The sequence below is a fragment of the Centropristis striata genome, chromosome 4 (genome assembly GCF_030273125.1).
Source record: "Centropristis striata isolate RG_2023a ecotype Rhode Island chromosome 4, C.striata_1.0, whole genome shotgun sequence".
In the NCBI taxonomy this organism is placed as follows: Eukaryota; Metazoa; Chordata; class Actinopteri; order Perciformes; family Serranidae; genus Centropristis; species Centropristis striata.
Window position 1 is genome coordinate 25,786,806 of NC_081520.1, and position 21,396 is coordinate 25,808,201.

General features: G+C 40.1%; 1 protein-coding gene across 1 annotated transcript in view; it reads left to right on the forward strand.

The window, feature by feature from the left end:
- The first annotated feature begins 2,975 nt into the window (after window positions 1–2,975).
- Window positions 2,976–21,396, forward strand: part of plekhg2 (pleckstrin homology domain containing, family G (with RhoGef domain) member 2) — a 105,801-nt gene continuing 87,380 nt past the window's right edge. Inside the window, exons 1-2 of the mRNA XM_059332110.1 lie at window positions 2,976–3,397; window positions 18,891–18,968. Coding sequence (XP_059188093.1) covers window positions 18,920–18,968 — 49 coding nt within the window. The 5' untranslated portion in view covers window positions 2,976–3,397; window positions 18,891–18,919. The remainder of the gene's footprint in view (window positions 3,398–18,890; window positions 18,969–21,396) is intronic.

Sequence of the window (21,396 nt, forward strand, 5' to 3'; positions counted from 1 at the left end):
TGTGTGTGTGTGCGCGTGCGTGCGTAGAGGTGTAACAAGTTCAATCACTTTAAACTCGAGATGGGTACCAAATTCGGTACTTTTATAGGTACCGGCCCAATTCCGTCGGTACTACTGAGTACCGATTCATGTAAAATCAAACGGTACCATGTTTCAGTACCTTAACAGCGTTAACTTTAAACTGATCATTGATTTCAACCTGTTTTCATTTAACGTCTTTGATTAACAAGCATGCTGACGATCGCACTATTTTTTATTTACCTCCTCGTCTGGTCCTGTCTGCTCACCGCGGCCACTAGCTGCTCCTCTCTTCCAACCCGGCGCAGAGACGAACAGCCGGTTCTCGGCCTGCTAGCCGCCAGCTGCTATCTCTCCAATGTCTCTATCCGGGCTTGGCCTTTGTCTGCCTCCAGATTGGACCTCTCTCTCCATTCGTCTGTAGATCAGTCATTAGCAGCTAGCAACTAGCTGCTGCATTTCTGGTCCTCCGCTAATACTCCGCTCTTCAACTCAGGAATATTACCTGACAATTTACTACAAACTGCCTCGCTGAAATTAAATCCCTCGGACTCCTGCGTCATCCTCGATATGTGCACAGAGCAGCCCGACTCAACTTTGTTTATTCCAACCATGCTATGCCCACAATACTGTCTGACCGGTGCTGCGCCACACAGCTACGACGTCATCACAACAAATCACACGTGCACTTGCAACCTTTTTTTTTTTTTCTCCTCCGTGCACTTGGCACCTGAGAGCGCTCCTCTGCATCCTTTGATAACACTGCAACCTTCATGTTACAAAATTCACGTTCACTCAACAATAAAGCACTGCTCATCCTGGATTTTATATTGTTTTGATATATTTTTTAAAGTTTATATTTTGAGAAATAAATATGTTGAATTGAAAAAATTAGATTTTATTATTAAACAAATTAACATTTATTACCACATAAACAAAAGTACCGAAAATTGGTACCGTTGAGTACCGGTACCGATTCCCAGGTGCCGGGTATTGGTACCGTATCGGTTCAAATGTGAAAGGTACCCATCCCTACTTTAAACTGATTTAGAATGAAACAGCAGGTGGATGTGAATAATATCTAATGTTGACTTAATTCCCCCCGACATCACGTAATTGTGACGGTTGTCGCTCCAGAGTGACGTAACAGTGACGGTTCAGACTGAAAACATCAGACCTGGATCTGATTCAGGACCACATATGAAAGAGGCCCAGGTCTGATCTGAAAAAGTCTGATTCCATGTGATGTGGGCTGTTCACAATAGGTGCGTTTACATGCAGTTTAATTGAGCTGATTGAAATTCTTTTTGGCGTCTTATCGGACTTCTGTCCTTGTCCCAGTTTACATGCAACTGAAAAATGGAATAACTGACGGGAACGTGTCCTCCTCCTCAACACTAGGTGGCGATATGCGTCGTTTCAGCGGGTTAATACGGCCCCATTTCTGTTCACCTGTTACGTCATGATGAAAAGTGGAGAAAGGCGGAAAAGCCGCATTTTTGAACAACAAGAACAACAAGATGGATTATTGTACAGCTCTGTTCATTTCATACATAATGTACACATTACTCGTTGTGCAGATAACGAGTAACGTACCGAGTAACGAGTCTTCTACTGCAACCGGCATTCTTGGATGTTTTTGTTCCAGGGTCATATGCCAGCGCAAGGGGTGGGGTTGCATGCGTTATCTTGTCATACATGCTGGCGAAAATCGTATTCCAATCGCATTATTTGGGTGTCTTAATCAGAGTTGGTGTACTGCAACATTAGTCGGACTCACACGTTTACATGCACTTCAGTTGTCCAGTTGTAGTGGGATTATGGCAATAATTCATTTTTTTCAAGTGTCATGTAAATGTACTGACTGTCATAAAAGAAATCTGATCAGAGTCACATTATGAGCAAAATAATCAGATTGGAGCCACTTTTACTTGCAGTCTGAACGTAGCCTGAGAGAAGTGGTTTTGTAGCGTAGTCTTAAGGAAACTAAACATAACCCACACAGACAGACACACACACTCACACACACACACACACACACACACTATTTATATAAATATTTCAATATATGTACAGATATTTTGGCGGTGTGTTTAACGACAAACACGATACAGTTAAAAAGTGGAGAGTAATTTTTCTTCTGTGAGCTGCCTTGATATTTCCACCTGTGGTTGCCATGAGGACGGCCTCTGTTTATTGTCTGTTGTCACTCATTAGTTTCTGTGTGTGTGTGTGTGTGTGTGTGTGTGTGTGTAATTATTAAGATATTGTTGACAGTTTCTCCTCCCCTTCCTGTATCTCCAGATGTGTTGATGTTGGATGTTTGAGATGTAAAAGTCTGACTTCACCATCACACTGCTGGCTCAGAGGGACAGATATATATATATATATATATATATATATATATATATATATATATGTACGGCGACTTTTGCTGCCAGGCTTTTTACTATCCCCCTCCCCCCTCGTTTTATTTTATTTTTAAACATTTTTCTGTTTAAAAAAGTTAAAAAGTGCATTTTTTATCTGTTTCTTTGCGATTTCTTGTTACACTTTTGGACATGAAATTAATAAAGTTTTACTGTACAAAAAAAGAAAGTTGCCTTAATTTTACATGCAGCAATATGTTGTGTTTTTAAAAGAAATCACTGTAATTTAACATTGAAGACTATTAATTATACTGTAAAAAAAATCTATAGTGTCCCATTTCCCGTTGCGCTCCAATTTCTGCAGGATTATAAAAACACTCTAAGTGTTTCTTAGAAAGTGTTTTGTCATGTAAACAGCTGGACGGCAGTCAGAAGTCTCTCTCTCTTCCTTCTTTCTCTGATGGTTTTTGGACCTCCTCCTCCTCCTCCTCCTCCTCCTCCTCCTCCTCCTCCTCTCAGCAGCAGAGGGTCGAGCCGCCTCTCCGCCGCCCGGAGCTCATCTCCAAACCACCAAATCACATCTTTCACCGGGACGCTGACTTTCTCACCAGCCCCAACCTTTTATTCTACTTTTCTTCACTTTATTTTGAAGCTGAAAGCGGATGCAGAGGTTACACGAAGTTCTCGCCGGACAGATGTTTGATGGATTTTCTCTCTTTTTGTGCTTTTGGTGCGTAAAACTTCGCCAAGTCGGTTAGCGGAGAAACCGGAGGACTGAGAGGTTTATTTTTGGGGAAAATACTAGGCTATGCGTGTTTGAGCGCCTGAGAGAGGAAAGTTGTTGAAAGCTCTGAGCGTGTTTGATCCAATGCGTCCGGAGCGGCCGGTCACACAGCAGGAACACCGGAGACAGAGCGAGAGAGAGGCGGCCAGAGGAGCTGCGATCAGCGGGTCTGCAGCGACTCACCGGCTGCTGGACGTACATGTCTCCGCTCCCCAACGGCACCGAGGTACACTTACTTTACACTCACTTTTACCTTGTTTTTAAGTTGCATTTGTACAAACAGCAGATATGAGAGATGAAAGCTCTGCGGTCTGAAGTGGGCATGCCTCCAAAATAAGACAAAATGAATTCTGAAACACACAAAATATAAATAAAATTGAAGTTAGTCGCACTGATCAGCTGAGAAAAAAAGAAACAAAAAAAATCCTATCAGCCCCTTTCACAATAAAAGCCATCCAATCGATGGCAGTATCGATCATTTAAAAGCTTCTTTCATCTTCATGTTTGTTAAAAATCTTCTCTCAGACGTGCACGTACATGTGTGCGTGCGTGGATGTTGCTCAAGTTTGGACACATGTGTCATTGTGTCTTTGTACTGTCTTGGAAACGTGTAAATGAACACGCACACACACACACACACACACACACATGCACTACATTAATATCTTTTTATAATCATGATGCTTCTGATGAGGTTATTAATCTTCTCTTTGGCTTCCTGACGCATGCATTATATTCCCTGATCCCTCTCCTGCTCCTCAGAGGATGAACCTCTTTCACTTTAATCACTTTTCTGCAGACTCATCAGTGTGTTCTGTCCTCACTGCTGCAGCCTACAGGGGGCATTTCAGCCTTCTGGGAGCACTGTCAGGACCTTTTACTGCTAGTTTAAATCCTGTTTGAAACAGTCTGAACTAAACTGAACTGAGCTCAGTTATCTGTTCAAACATCTTTAATCAGTTATTAGATGCAGACTTGTACTTTATTTGAACTAAATGCTTTTTTGTTGATTTTCACTCCCTTAAGTACACTAACAGAGTACATGTGTAATTATATATTGGTCTGTAAATAAACTACAGTTTTAAAATATTGTGTTATTTTATACTCAACCACATATCAGTTCAACTCATATTTGACTCATTAAGATAGTTTTTACTTTGCAGATTCAGATTATCAATACAAATGATAAACAATGTGTTATGATGTGCTATTACTGATGAAACTGTCCAGCAAGATGTAAAGTGATTATAGCTGAAACTTCAAAGTAATGAACGCTAGTGTTGAGTTCTTCCGTCTTTAAGCTTTTGGTTGTTGTTTAGTTTTTTTTATCTGCTTTTTCCTTGTGTTTGTGCACAGATAATGATCCAGAAATAATGTGAAATTGCATATTTTTAATTTAAAAACAAACCTTTTTCTCACATTAATCCTTAAAGATTGAATGTCTTGTATGTGGAGCCTGCAATAAAGGTTTGAATGATTAATGCATCAACAATTATAATGATATATAATCTATATATAACTATATAAAAAGCTCTTTGATATACATTTTCTAAATTCTTTCTATTGCAATGTTAAAAAACGACTGAACTGCGTTATGTCATCCTTGTGAAAATACTCTCGTAAAAATAAGATATACCATATTTCATATTGACTATTTTTCCCATTAAATAGCCTGATACGGTGCTATATAGTGTTTATATGTTATCTTGTCATTAAATTACTTATATCAGGATAGATTTTGACCATATGGCCCAGCCAGCCCATAATCCAGTCATTTACTTTAGGTACTTTAACTGCATTTTGATACCAGTATTTTTTGTCTTTTTAACTTTTTCTTGTAACAGAAACATTGACACTGTTGCTGCTCTTTACTTCAGTAAAAGGACATTGACACTGATGTTTTTAAATCAAACAGCAGATAGATAACATGAACGTGATCCCGTCCTGTTTGCTCTCTGTGTCACTTTCTCTCTCCGTCTTGTCTTTCAAACACTTCTTTTAAAAACAAACTTCCCACACAAAGAAATGTGGAATGTCAGCGAGATGGAGAGAGACACACACACACAGAGCCCGAGAAATAAGGAACTGATTATAACAGATCTGTAATAACTCTCATGGAAAAAACAAGTTTCACTCTGGTGATATTCTGTAATTTTCAAACCAATGAATGCATCTGTAACAACTGCCTAATATATGTTCTTCCTCTGAGACACAGAGTTCCATTGTTGTTAAAAAAAATAGTCAATAGTTAAAAGTTAACAAATTAACTATTTCCTCCTGTTTATTTGATAAAAACTACAGTAAGCAGCTGTTGAAGGGAATTACTGACCCACTTCTGAAATGCGCAATTTGTAATTTTGTCCCAATAGGCTTCACTCAGTCAAAAAAAGCAAGAAAGATGAACAAATGCCGAAATTTCAGTCAGTTCTCTCGGTTAGTTCCTTCAGTCTTCATCGTTCAGATTTTAACTGAGAGCAGAATTATCCCCAGAGGTTTCCTACTCTCCAAAACAAACAGACCTGCTCATGTAAACTGATAAAAAATACAGAATAAAGCAGTTTCATTTAAAAAATCTATTTTTTTCCAGTTGTGTTCGCTGAGCTGAGCTGCCACTTACGTTTGCTCATCATGTTTCTCTGATAACTTCAGATTCAGACGTCTGATTACTAAAATCCTCCTATTTATAATATAAACAGACCTAAAAACCACCAAGATTTAAAAAGTGGATTCATTTGAAGGTGGAAATGTTCCATAGAATACTTTTTTTAAAACAGTTTTTGGGAGACATAACCTTTTATTCTGACATTTGTTATTTCATTAAGAGCTGCACTACACGTCATGTCAGTGAATGCACCACCAGTATACATGAACACATCTGTGCTTTATAGACAGCGCTGAGAAAAACTGTAGATGGTCGTTTTTTAAACATGTCGTAATGTGTTCAGGTACCCTTTAAAGAGTGGGACAAGGGTGTTTTAAGAAACTAAAATAAGTTTCTTTAATGTTCATAGAAATTTCAGAGGTGTCACACACACACACACACACACACTGAGTGAACATCTTTTCTCAGTGGCTGACACCCAGACATGACTAATCACACACCACTTAATTGAAGGATATGTGTGTGTGTGTGGGTGAGTGAGTGTGTGTTTGTGTGTAGGCTGAATCGTTGGGGATTTAGCCAATAAGGACCTTCGATTACTGCCTAAAAAAAACAAAAACACTAATGGAATTATAATTGTATGCCTGTATGTCTGTGTGTGTGTGTGTGTGTGTGTGTGTGTGTGTGTGTGTGTGTGTGTGTGTGTGTGTGTGTGTATGTCTGTGTCTGTGTCTGTGTGTGTCTGTGTGTTTTGGCAGGCTGACAGCTAAGTCCTTCTGAGCATCGATCTTACTAATAACACACTTCAAGTCAAGAAAAAAACCCACACATGTAACTGTCTTAACTGGGTCAAACAGACTTTTTATTGATGCATTGTGTATATGTGTGTGTGTGTGTGTGTGTGTGTGTGTGTGTGTGTGTGTGTGAAGTTTAAACTTTGAGTTATGCACGGCAGCTGTGTATTACCTGTAAAGTCATAAAGGGTGAAATAAAAATGCCTTTTTTATTAGTTTGTTTGTAAAAGAACACATTTGTTGATTCCTTGAGTTGTAGTTTTTATACAGGTGTGTCCTCAGTATCCCATAATCCTTTGCAAGCAGCTCAGTTGTTTTAGTTATGGTCTGTGTGAAGTACTTGTGTCACCTGGTTGTCCATCCATGTCTGTGTAAACTTCCATCATTCCTCGCTTGTTTCTAATTTTATTCTCATACCGTTTTTATATTCCTATCAGATAAAAAAAAAAAACGAGTTAACACAGGGAAAGTTATTTTCAAGTTTACTTAAATTTGGATCGTAGAGATCAATCAGAAGCAGAGCAGAGTCATCATGTTTGTTTGAAACCAGTTTTGTTCAAGATTAATGGCAGAGAAACTCACAGAGCTGAGTTCAGAGTGGAGAGGGTCAAACTGTTCTGAGAGGGAGGACTCAGAGAAAGTTTGTCAGAATAATAAACATGAAGCAAGATTTTCAACATGGACTCAGTTTGTTTGGAGACACTGAAGCCTCCTCCTCCTCCTTCACACCTCCTCTCTTCTCTTCCTCCATCAGTCCAAACAAGCTCACCTTCAAAGCAGACTGCTATCCCTGTCTGTGTTTCTTTCCTCTGTTTCTTTGGTAGTGGGAACATTTGGCTCCATGGCACAGAGGATTTCTAGTAAAGCAACAGAGAAATGATTCAAAGGTTGTGGGTTTGAGTCCCATTAGAGTTTTTTTCCTTTAGAAATCCACATCAATATGCATGGCCACAAGGCCTTCAGAGGCTCTGTGGAGCAATGGACAGCACGTTGGACAAGATACACTTTCAAGAAGTTATTCAAAGGTTGTGTATTTGAGTCCCACCAGAGTTGTCTTTTACATTATGGCAGTGGAGCTTTAAACTTTAGGATTCCTGCTTGTATTATGACCTTTTTCACAGCAAAGATTTTTACACATCATCGAATGAAAAGAAGATTTCTGGTACAGAAATACTACGTTTTTGGTTCAAGTCCCACTAGAGTCCTGATTTGTACAATTTATTAATCCCTTTATCCTTTTTTGAATTATTTGTGAACCTCACAAAAGTCATTCAAAGGTTGTTGGTTTGAGTCCCACCAGAGTCATCCTTCATATAAGAGCGCTGAACGTTCAACGTTTAGATTCCTGGTTCCACTGTAGGTCAAGTTTAAGGCTGTGAATTTACCCATAATTATGTGGCTCTGGGGTGTAATGAAGTTTTTGGTTCAAGTCCCACTGGTCCTGATTTGTTTGATTGATTGATTGATTGATTTGCTGATTAAGCCCTTTCTCTTTTTTTGTATTATTTGTGATTGATTATTCTTGACATGAGGCTCTGTGGCACAATTGACAGAGCATTGGACTTCTTGATAAACTTTACAGAAGTAATTCAAAGGTTCTGGGTTTGAGTTCCACCAGAGTCGTCCTTTATATTATAGCAGTGGACCTTTAAACTTTAGGATTCCTCCTTGAACTTAGACATTATTAACAGCAAACATTTTGACATGTCATAGAAGGAAAATAAGATTACTGGTACAAAAATGCTAATTTGTTGTTGTGGTACAAGACCCACTAGAGTCCTAATTTCTTCAATTAATTAAGCCCTTTCTCCTTTTTTGTATAATTTGTGATTGATTATCTGTGGCACAATGCACTGCAATGTACAGAAATACTGAGTTTTTGGTTCAAGTCCCGCTGGAGTCCTGATTTGTTCAATAAATTACTCCCTTTCTCCTTGTTTTGTATTAAAAAAGGATTGATTATTCCTGACATGAGGCTCTGTGGCACAATGGACAGCGCATTGGACCTCAAGATAAACGTTAGAGAAGTAATTTAAAGGTTGTGGGTTCAAGTGCCACCAGAGTTGTCCTTTATATTATGGCAGTGGACCTTTAAAGTTTAGATTCCTGGTTCGACTGCAGGTCAAATTTAAGGCTGTGAACTTACACAGTTATTACAATTGTGTGCCTCTGTGGTGTAATGGACAGTGCTGTACTTCTATTTTAACACAAAACAAGTAATTCTAAGGATGTGAGTTCCGCCTATCTTACCATCTTACCATAGCTCAACCTGAAATTCATAGGACAGGATACCGTCAGTACCTGATTTGACCATCTCTTAATATCGACTCTGGTGGAACTTGAACCCATAACCTTTCAATTACTTTTTTGGACATTAACTAAAAGTGACAGAGCCGTCAAAGACCTATGGCAGTTTCTCATAGTTTCCTATGACAATACTTATGTTTGAGGCGGCGCAATGTGTAGCACATTGGAATTCTGATTAATAAAAGGGGAGATGGTTGAAAGTTTGTGGGTTAAAATCTTGCTAAAGTTAAATCTTGTCAAAGTTAAATGCAGCACTGACCCTCCACACTTTCTGCCCATGTATGTTACACATGAACGCCGAGGGTTTTAGGTTTTTATCAGCGCTCTGAGTCCTCCTGCCTCTGCTCTGTATCGACTGAGAAGCTTTTTAAAAACACAGGGAGCCATTGAATTCACAGGCAAACAGAAATCAAACGCACCCCAACTATCTCAAGTATTTGAAAGCAGTTTTAATATCGCGCCCATGCAGGATAATTATGGGATGTGGGAGGATCGTTTCCTCAGCGACCAGTGTTTTTCGTTTATAATAATTAGTCCGACAATTTAGCATCATCTGAGGTTCAACAGAGGCTCTACTGTGACGTACAGCAGCGCGTGTGTATGTGTATGTGTGTGGCTCAGGCGACAGATGTATACCGCAGTGTTTCCAACCTCAGAGCAACGCAGTAAACAACATAAACAACACACACACACACACACACACACACACACACACACACACAAATATAAATGCATGGAAACATACAATAAATATACATGCTCATTACACACACACACACACACACACACGCACAGCAGAATTTGGATGTGCTTCAAATAAAAAAGCCGGCCTGAAGAGAGAAACATTTGTTTAGTTATATTTCCAAACGCATGTTTCAATTAATTTGCATGTCTGAAGAAAAATCAACAACAAGATTGCGTGTCTGTGTGGCTCTGTGGCGCAATGGACTTCTAGTTGGTCTTCAGAAAGTAATTCAAAGGTTGTGGGTCCGAGGCCCACCAGAGTCAAGCTTTAGAGGTCTTCATCAAAGGTATAACGACCCTTTGAACTTTCAGTTTTAAGAAATCGCCTTGTGGTAAAATAAGCAGCATTCTGTCAACCTTTGTCGTTAGATGCTCTTAATCATGATTTGATTCAAAGGTTGTTGGTTTGAGTCCCACCAGAGGTGTTCTTTGCATTTTAGCAGCGAACATTTAACCTTTAGGATTCTTGCTTAAATTAAGACATCAAACAATTTGACACCTCATCGTAGGAAAAGCGAGCGTTAGTGTGATCTGTGACATGAGGCTCTGTGGCACAATGGACAGTGCATTGGACTTCTAGATAAACTTCAGAGAAGTAATTCAAAGGTTGGGGGTTTGAGTCCCACCAGAGTCGTCCTTTACATTATGGCAGTGGACCTTTAAACTTAAGGATTCCTGCTTTAATTAAGGCCTTTTTCACAGCAAACATTTGACACGTCATAGAAGGAAAAGAAGATTTCTGTTCAAGAAATGCTAAGTTTTTGGGTCAAATCCCATAAGAGTCCGGATTTCTTCAGTTAATTAAGTCCTTCCTCCATTTTTGTATTATTTGTGATTAATTCTCTGCAAATTCTGGCTCTGTGGCACAATGGACAGTGAGTTCTCTTCAGTGAGAGACTTCTAGATAAACTTTCCAGAAGCAATTCAAAGGTTGTTGGTTTGAGTCCCACCAGAGTCATCCTCTGTATTACAGTCTTAGAATTCCTAGGTTCCACTATGGGTCAGGTTTAAGGCTGGCAAGTTACCTGTAATTCTGTGGCTCTGTGATTCAATGGACAGTACATTGGACTTCTAAGTGAGCACAAATGAAGTGATTCAAAGGTTGTGGGTTTCGAGTCCCATCAGAGTCAATCATTAGTGACAGTTATTAAGGGCCAAAGGAACAGCTTAATTATTGAGATCTGTAGAAACAATGCTCTATTGTGTTTCTTGTGTTAGTGGTTTAAACCAGGTGTGCGATTAGAGTTTGGTTCAGGTGTGTCTCTTTGTTTGACACCTCTGACTGTCTCCGTACATTCCCATCATGAATCACTGCTCCCCCTCTCTCATTCCAGTCTTCCCATAAAAACTTCTTGTCTCTGTCATTCTGTTTCTTTCCGATAATTTGAGACACACACACACAAATATGTAGAGGGAATTTCCAAACACACACACACTGAGCCTGTGCATTTTTACGGTCTTTTTTCTGCAGAAGCTGATGACAGATTTAAAGAGTCTCACATTGATTGTTTCACTGTCCACTGAGAGGATTCCCACAATACAACACAGGACAATAGAATAAAATAGAACACAAAATAATAATAGGCTGCAGTTTTATTTAGACTTTACTCTAATGACATACACAATGGTGCATTTAAATATTTGCACGTTTGTCTATTTTAGTGCCTCCACACAGCCGACAGCCGAGGCCGGAGACATTATGGTTGACCTTCTGTCTGTCCATTCTTGTGAATGCTATATCTTAGGAGGGAATTTTTAAGGAAGGGAAAATGTATATGCTAATAATGACAAAATATTAAACAAACATCTAATAGAATAATTTATGATATTTTATAGTCAAATTTACTTTTATATAATAATCTGCAATAAACACTTTTCTGGCCATTATTCATCACCATATCTCAGGAACAGGTGACAGATGTTTCTTTTTTGGTTCAAGGCTGACCAGACTCCTGAAAAGTTGAATTAATTAATCCCTTTGTGCTTTTTTGTATTTTTTGTGAGTGATTATTTCTGTTTTTGTGAGGCTCTGTGGCACAATGGACAGCGTGTTGCACTTCTAGATAAACTGTACAGAAGTGATTCAAAGTTTGTGGGTTTGAGTCAACCTTCATATTATGGCAATGGACTTTAGGATTCCTGCTTGAATTAAGACTTTTCACAGCAAACAATTTGACGCGTCATAGAAGGAAAAGAGGATTTCTGGTACAGAAGTGCTAAGTTTTTGGTTCAAGTCCTGGTTCAGATCGGCAGTGGACCTGTAATCTTTAGATTCCTGGTTCCACTGTAGGTCAACTTTCAGGCTCTGAACTACCCCATAGTTATGTGCCCCTGTCGTGCAATGGATAGTGTTTGACTTCAAGTTAAACTAAAAAGAAGTATTTCCAAGGTTATGAGTTTGAGACCCAAGATAGTGAAACTTTACATGCAGAAGTGTGATTTAATTGGACAGTTACAGTGTTTAGATGGAAAGTTCTGCTGTTTTAACAATATATAAATGAAGAATTCTGCTACAGAAATCGTAACTTTTTTCTTCAAGTCCCACGAGAGTCCTGATCTGTTCAATTAATGAATCCCTTTTTGCTTTGTGTATAATTTGTGATTGTCGCTGGTATAGTGGCTCTATTTTACAATGGACAGCGCATTGGACTTCTAGAGAACTTCAAGAAAGTAATTCAAAGTTTGTGGGTCCAAGTCCCAACAGAGTCGTCCTTTACATTACAGTGGTAAACCTTCAAACTTTAGGATTTGGATTGGGATAGCTCAGATTTAAGGCTGTGAACATTCCCATGGCTTTGTGGCTCTGTGGCACAATGGACAGCGCATTGGACTTCTAAGAAAACACAAATGAAGTGATTGAAAGGTTGTGGATTATACGAAAGGAACTGCTTTGTCGTTGAAATCTGTAGAAAAAATCCTCAGCTTTTGGTTGGAGCTAAACCTCTGAAGGAGCACATTTAGTCAACAGTTGTATGTTGTGTCACAAAGACACACTACGCACAATTCAGAGCACATTTTGAGTGTTCACTGTGGAAAAAATGACAAAGCGAAGTACAATGAAAACAGCCAGAGAGACGACTGAATATGGCCCATTGTTGAGTCGGCTGTCGCTGGACACCATTGTCCCACAAAGCAATGCACAAAGGAGTAAAGATGTTGCTCACAGCTGCAGAAGAAAGATGATGAAACAGCTCCAGAAAGATCTAAGAAAACAAAAACTAACTTAAATTTTTAGATGAAGTTTTTTTTAAATGATTAAATCTAAAGTCACAGGTTGATAATGGTCTGATGGTGTGGTTCCCTGTTACTATAAAAGCTGTGAAAATATGTTAAAACAATACTTCAAACGTTATTACAAAGTGTTTTTGCAAAAAAGCTCAGATGGGTGTTATGGTTCATTTTTCTAACCTCATTTCCAGCCTGTTTGATCATTGATTCTTATCCTTAGTTTCTTTTGTTCAGACAAGGGAAAGTAGGAGATGTTTTTTTACCTGACATGTTTCGACTGACAACTTCAGTCTTCTTCAGAGGTGTCAGCTGATCGCTGTGACGTGTCTTTTGTGGAGTTCCTCATGGGGCGTGGTCAACCTGACAACTGGCAGGTCTATCAGGTTGACCACGCCCCCCGCCGCCCGCTGGTCCTTGCAGTAGAGCGTCCTAGGGGTGTGAGAGCATGTATGTTCCTTCATCCCGGTTTATTAGCTAAACTACTCAATAAATTTCTGATGATGATGATGATGAAAGTGACGTCAACAAGGGTTTTTGTGAATAACGATATGACATCATGTGAAATGAGGATCTCGTCTTTGGCTATTGTTATGTTCTTGATTTCTTGTGCCAGTTGCTTGGAGTTCTTGCAGTGGTGGTCTGTTAATCTGAGTAGTGGTTTGATGAGTTCAACTAGAGCTTTTGAGAGGTTATATGTGACGGATCCTATGCTGTCGACTATGGGGCGGAGTGGGTGGTCTTTTTTATGTATTTTGGGTGTTCCGTATATCCTGTATATTATGTTTGCGGTGGGTACCAGATGGAACTCCACTAAAGACACGTCACATCGATCAGCTGACACCTCTGAAGAAGACTGAAGTTGTCAGTCGAAACATGTCAGGTAAAAAAACATCTCCTACTTTCCCTTGTCTGAACAAAATAAACTAAGGATAATATTCAGAAGAAGACAAAATGAATTTGCTACAAGTATCATTGCTTCTTTTTAGTGATGTCAGCACGTTCCCAGACAAACATTTATTATAAGATTATATGGCCCTCGTCTTTATCAGGTCACGTAAAAGATGTTATTGTCCTGTTTCAAACAGAACTGAACTGGAATAAACGCTACTACAAACTAGTGCAAACAGAAAGAGAACCGTATTTAGCTGTTAACAGACTGAGGTCAGAGGTCTCTCTGTCTCAGAGTTCATGTTTCCCTCAGGAGAACTTTCACAACACTGATTTAACATCCGTTTTTCTGTTACATAAGTCATGATTGTATCTGTTGTATCTGAGAGCTTTGCTGCAAATCTTTACATGCTGGGCCAGACAATCTTTCACTTAATGATTTATTGCTTTGTATTTTAAACAGATGCACAATTGGCTTTCATGGAGGCTGAATAACAATCGACTTTGGTGAGACTCAAACCCACAACCTTTGAATTACTGCATTAGTACTTTGTTAGCAGTTGAATGCTCTATCCATTGCGCCACAGAGCCACAAGGCTGTGTTAGTGCTCAGACCAACTGTCACTCACTGTGTGTGTGTGTGTGTGTGTGTGTGTGTGTGTGTGTGTGTGTGTGTGTGTGTGTGTGTGTGTCTGTGTGTGTGTGTGTCTTTGTATATAAGCAAAACACTGTATTTCTCTTTTGAACACACACACACACACACACACACACACACACACACACACACACACAATGGGACCACACACAGTGTACTGGCCTACATAGTGTGCTTACATGAATGTGTCACGGAAGAAAAAAGAAGGGAGAGCTATGATTGACCAAAACATTTTAAAAGACACATATATTTAAATATTAAGTATGTTACAGTTATAAAGCATATTAGTTTATACAATATTAATATATTAATCATTAATACTAATTTCAGAAATGCTGTGTCTTGTCACACTGAAACACTTCAACAACAGTATTGTTGTTGTAGAGAACACCCACACACACAAAGAAGGGCGTCAGTGTGTCTCTTCTCTTAGCAGAACTACTGGAAGATCACACTCCCCATCACTGTGTTTGCTTACCCTGAGCCTCTGTGTGTGTGTGTTTCCTTCTCTGGGTCAGTGTGGCCTCCTCACATTGTCTTGTCCCAGACAGGAACAGTGGGCAGCAGCCATTGTGTGTGTGTGTGTGTGTGTGTGTGTGACCTGGTTGACCTTCTCTACAGTTTCTATGAACGGCACGCAAATAGTGATATGACTCTTTGTGACATTTTTATTGGACTTAATATCTCCAAATGATAACTTTGGGTTATTAGTGACTATAATCTGATTGTAATTTAACGCAAAGTCAAAGACAGATTTCTGCAACATCTCTATTTGTTCCTTTTTTCATATTTTCTATTGCAACTTTTCTATTTTCTGTTCATCTCTTGACCTTTGCACTCTGTATTGTTATGCACCAGAACACCAGGACTAAGTCTCTGTAGCTACTTGGTTGCTGCTGCAGCACGTCTACAAAAACCAGCCAACTAGAAAAGAGCATGAGATTTTATGTGTTTTTTTGTGCTTTTGGGGTTCATAGTGATCAGGTCATATAGGTGAGGTTGCTGAAAAAGTTTATATACAGGCAGAAGGAAAGGGAGTCAAAAAGAGATCATTCCAGCTCTTCAGAATTATCACAGAGAGTAAAATCCATATTTCCAACAATTTATGGTGCTGCCCCCCTGCCCCCATTAGTTGAGTTACTGCCGCCACAAAACTCACATTCCCTGACCGGGAATCGAACCCCGGCCGCGGCAGTGAGAGCTCCAAATCCTAACCACTAGACCACCAGGGACACCAAACCCTGGATAGAATTGACTGAAGGCAAATCAGCATGCTCAGAATATCAGTATATAACAGTATACAGTGTGAAAACTTCCTGTTTTTACTTTTATAACTTTTATGAAGCCACTGTGTCACTTTAAAACTTCTGCTGTTTTGGGACATAAACCCTCAGCCTTTGTATCACCTCTCATGTGCTCATTCCAGAAGACTTATCTATTCAAAGCTCATGAGATTCATGAGGCCGTTTTGTGTTCCTGACATGAGTGATCACTGAAGGTGGTAATTGTAACATATAGTAATTATAATGTGGTATTTAGGTCTGACCTGTTGGTGGTGACACGGGCTATTTTTATCTCTCTCTCCCTCCACAGAGTTTGCTCTTATGTGAGGCTCTGTGGCACAATGGATAGTGCGTTGGACTTCTAGTTAATCCTCAGGGGAATTGATACAAAGATAATGTTTACGTTTTCTTCAGTATCTCAGTAATCCTGTGATAGCTGTGTGTTCGTCCATGTGTTCATTGCAAACAGGAGCAGCTCACGGATCATTTCGCACACAAAACAGTTTGAAGTTTGAGAAAATGTAAAAATATTCGCAATAACATAATACTCCCTGTTTGCATCCACCAAAGAGCTTAACTTTGAGGGGGTAGACGGGGTGGACCTCTGACCTCTGACCTTTGGATGTGGCCCTCCTGTAATGTTGACGTGCTCACTGGGAGCCGAGGCCGGTTTCACTGTGGAGCTCAGTGGAAGTGGAAGCTGACGGATCTGTTTCATTTTAATGTAGACGTTTGTTGACAAGTCTATCTGGTTGCCTTGGCCATGAGATAGGGCTTCAACAACACACACACACACACACACACACACACACACACACACACACACACAGCTGAGCCTCCTGTTGTGATGTAAGTGAGAGTGTTGGACTGCAGCCACTCGCTATGTGTGTGTGTGTCTGTGTGTGTCTGTGTGTGTGTGATGAAGTGTGTCTGAAGCGGATGCACCTGGAAATACCTTGGTAGGTGATGATGAAGTTGGATAAATTACACACACACACACACGCGCATACACGCACACACACACACACACACGCACACACACACACACACACACACTTTCTGTCTCTCTCATTTTCACTTTTGATTTTTGATTTAATACATTTGATTGATTGGGTTCACTTTTTTCAATTAATCTAATTTAGATTAATCTAATTAGATTAGATAATCTAATTCAGACTCACTTTTACTTTTTCGTCAGACATAATTCATATTTTCTCTGGTAAGGCCCGTACACACACTGAGCAACTCTCTCCACTTTCACTGCAATAAAGAAAAGAGAAAAAAAGACTCTCACGTCTGCATTGTTGCCTGTAATTAGTTCATTTGCTGTTGATCTAGTTTGTTGTTTGGGCACCTGATGGTACATGTGCACAGGCCATCACCAAATGAGGACAAATCGATCAGCAGCATGGCTCATTTCTCACCTAAATTTTTTTCAGAAAGACATTTTAATGAATTTTTCAACGAATATCAGACAGTTTCCAAACAAGCCCCCATGCTGCTCTGGTTTGAAATCCCAGAGCAGCATTATTTGTTGCTGTTGCGAGATCAGTCTGCATAATTTATGAAACTTGGCTCTGGTGGGACTTAAACCTACAACCTTTGAATGCCTCCTCTTTGCTGCTCAACTAAAAGTCCAATGCGATATCCATTGCGCTTCAGAGGCACCGGCTGCTGAGATCCTGAGGTTTCCTGTTCACAGTCAGTCCCATTTCCCGCAATTATGTTTATATTTCACAATTTCACACCTCACAGTTCACATTGAGTGAAACATTCAGTGCCAATGCATAGAGAAGTGTGTTCTTTATGTAGAGAGCTGGAGGTCGAGGTGGTGGGTGGGTGAAGAGCGACACCAGAGCTTGCACTGTCACAGACATGCAATACAAAAGGGACTTTATTTATATAGAACACCTTTCACATTTTACTCAATTTAGCCTATTTTTTCACTGCAATATATAATATATATATGAATTCCTGCAGCTCTATGGAATCAGCACAATCATGGCTAGAAGTAGGAACAACTCAAATGTCTTTGTGAAAAAAAACACTTTTCTCAACGTATAGTACATATACATATGTCATGTTTCCAGCCTCTCCTGTCCTCTCCTCTCTGCTCTGTGTAAACAGCCTCTCCTGTCCTCTCCTCTCTGTTCTATGTAAACAGATTTTCAGTGAATATTTGTCACATGGCCGTTGGTCTCAGTAGAATCAATCATGTCTTCACAGTGTGTCTGAGGAGAAGAATGTAATGTTTTTAACAGGATCTGGTTGGTGCAATGTTTATTTTAAATGACACATGTAGAATAAAGAGATTCTGACACAAATATCAACATTTTAACACAAGTTTTGGTCACGCGTTTGTAACTGATGATCTGTCTGATGATAATTCCTGTTTTTACAGTTACAGTTTTTTTTTAAAAAAGAAAACATACTTCAAAACTGCTGGTGGGTTTAGGGGTTCATAAGTGGTTAATAAGTGTAAAAACAAGAACAAGTTTATCAGTACATGATTCCTTAACGTAAAGATTTTCAGTGGCTCCATCTGGCCAAATCTCTGCAAACCTGCATCTGGCTTGTATTACTGACACCCCAACAACCCCTGACAGCCCCTTTAAACCGCGTCACCAAGTCACCCCCACCACCACACCCCCCACCTGACCCACATCTCTCAGAGCTTCAGCAGCTGCAGAAACACTCGTTTACGTACAATGGATTAATTGGGTCAATCTGTGTTACTGTATCAATAACTTTGTAGGAGGCCGTTGTCCTCCAGTGGAAACACACACACACACACACACACACACACACACACAAACACACACACACACACACACACACACACACACACACACACACACACACACACACACACACACACACACACACACAGACCGGTGGTTAACAGAAGAGACCACATTCTTGTCTTGCAGCCAAACATTACATATGTCCTCACAGAGAATTCTTTTATATGGACCTCCTCTTCTTCTCTGCTGTTAAACAAAGACATGTATAAAAGTTTTTTTTACTCTTTGTGTGTGTGTGTGTGTGTGTGTGTGTGTGTTAAGTCTCTTTTTGTGTGTGTGTGTGTGTGTTAAGTCTTTGTGCCACTGCTGCGCTTTTATGTAGAAGAAGAAAAGCATAAAGAGAGGGGAAGTTCTGCACTGGGATGTTGAGACACAGAGTCAGTGTTGAAGCTAACCAGGTTTTCCTCTCACCAGGTTTCTACTTCCTGTGACATCATCGCACCATGCCTGAGGGGTCACGGCGTGGCAGCCAGAGATCGCCCAGCAACACAGGTAAGGGGCTGGGTTTAGGCTCAGTGACCTTTTTTTAAAGAGACGAATCTGGCAACTTTTAGTGCCAACCTTTCTCTTTTAATGCTTTATATGTCTTGTATATGTCTTGTTTTACCATCTGTTCTGTTCAAAAAAAGTTACATTAAATAGACTCAACTTGCAGCAGTGAATCACGTCACCAAGCACCCATTTTGAATGTTATCAGACAGTTGAATGGTCAAGATCAGCTGTAATCATTCCCATAACACTTTGAGGAGGAGCCTGCTCCGGCTGCTGGCAGGTTGAGAGGGTCGTTATCAGCCAATTCAGTGGCTGAAATCAAAGCAATTAAGTTAATTTAAAAGGCCCTTCTGATTAAATGACAAAACTACTTTAATTGGAAAAGAGTTTAAAAAGTAAAAAATAATTGCACATAAATGCTGGAAGTTAAGGTGTTAGAAATATAACTTGAGCACCGGAAGTGACATGAGGCGCTTTTCCATTAGATACATTTATTTACTTTACTTGGGAGAGAGGATCCACCCAACTACACCAGGTAGCGGCTCAGAAAGTACCTGCCAGACTGGTGCAGACTGGACGCTGAGGGGTTAAATCCTGCTGTGACTGCAGCTAGGAGAGACTGCTGCGGGAGGACTGGGCCACTTGTGAGTGCTTTGGGATGGCGCCTGCTACTCGTTAAGAAGAGTAGGAAAGAGGCTCCAAAAGTCTCCAATAAAACCGGAAAAGACGCTAGTCGCTTTTTTTTTTTTAAAGAGTCGATAGAGGGGTCTGAATAGTGGCTAAATATAGAGACAAAGTTGCTAAGTTGGCAGCACTACTTGCCATGTTGGTCTGTTGTCACATTTGAACTCAAGAAGTTCCTGTATGGAAACAGAGGCTGAGGGGAACAAATTAGTGGGCGGAGCCAAAACACTCCAAAAGGTACACAGAAAGTACTCCTTTTGTTCTAAATAGGTCCCATAAAAACCTGATGCACAAGCTGGTGAAAGTCCTAAGGTTGACTTTTTTAGTACTTTATACTTTCACTTCAACACTACGTAACATCACTTCCGTCACTGCCCTAAACCCTACCCTCTTAAAATGGACCATAATTTACTAAATGAACATCATGTTTTATTGAAGAAGACTTGAAACTAACGACTGAGATCATAAACTCGGCTCGACTCCTGACTAGCACTCCCAAAACCTGGACCAAGCCACATTTCCATGACTCGACTTTTTTTTTGTATATCAACTCTTTGAAGGTGGCAGAATTGAGAACTTGAGGCGATCTTGGAACTTGTCTCAGAGAATGGATAATAGCAGACTGAAGGTCTGTTAACACAATAAACAAATGTATAACTTTCTGAATGGCATAGCTATATTTACTTTGCACATAGTACATCACCATTTGACGCGTACATATGAATTAATAATTAATAACTTTAGCCGACTGAGACGCATTAATTAACCTGACTGGCAATGTATCTAGATGATGTTTATTATCTTATCTTATTACCACGGGGGATACACACATCCATCCTTGGAATTTGGGCAGAAGAAGGACTCTCTCCTCCGGAGGATCCTGGACATTGGGACAGTCCTTTGATGGAAGTTGATGACGTAGTATCCTTCAAATTCAGCCGTCTGATGAGCCAGTGCACAACAAGGATGTGGTTTTGGCATCAGCACTCTTCCATGTGTTTGTGGAAATGGAAGAAGGTGCTTTAAAGGAACACTCCACCGTTTTTTCATATTAAAACATGTTATTCGGTCAAGTAAGACGAGTTGATACAGACCTCTTGCGTCTCAATGCGTGCACTCAATCGCCCTGGCGCGCGGCGCCACTTGGCTAGCACTTAGCTTAGCCCAGTTCATTCATTAGGATCCAAACAGATGGACAGTTAGAAGCGACCAAACTCCTCCACGTTTTCCCTATTTAAATACAGCTACACGAGTAGTTAAACGACCAAGTATGGCGACACAAAATAAAACGTGGTGCTTTTCTAAGCGGATAAAAAGGATAACTATAATGTATGGCGGAATAGCACTTGGGAGCACTTCGACTCGGCGCAGTAATATCATCACTCCTGAGGGGAGAAGATTTTTCAGGAGTGATGATATTACTGCGCCGAGTCGAAGTGGAAAACATGGAGGAGTTTGGTTGCTTCTAACTGTCCATCTGTTTGGATCCTAATGAATGAACTGGGCTAAGCTAAGTGCTAGCCAAGTGGCGCCGCGCGCCAGGGCGATTGAGTGCACGCATTGAGACGCAAGAGGTCTGTATCAACTCGTCTTACTTGACCGAATAACATGTTTTAATATGAAAAAACGGTGGAGTGTTCCTTTAAAGTTGAATCTCCACGATTTAGCAAGTAAAAGCCACAAAGTGGATTAAACCTCAATATTTAACTGATCCTGCCTGAATTTGGCAGCTACTTAGTTTCAT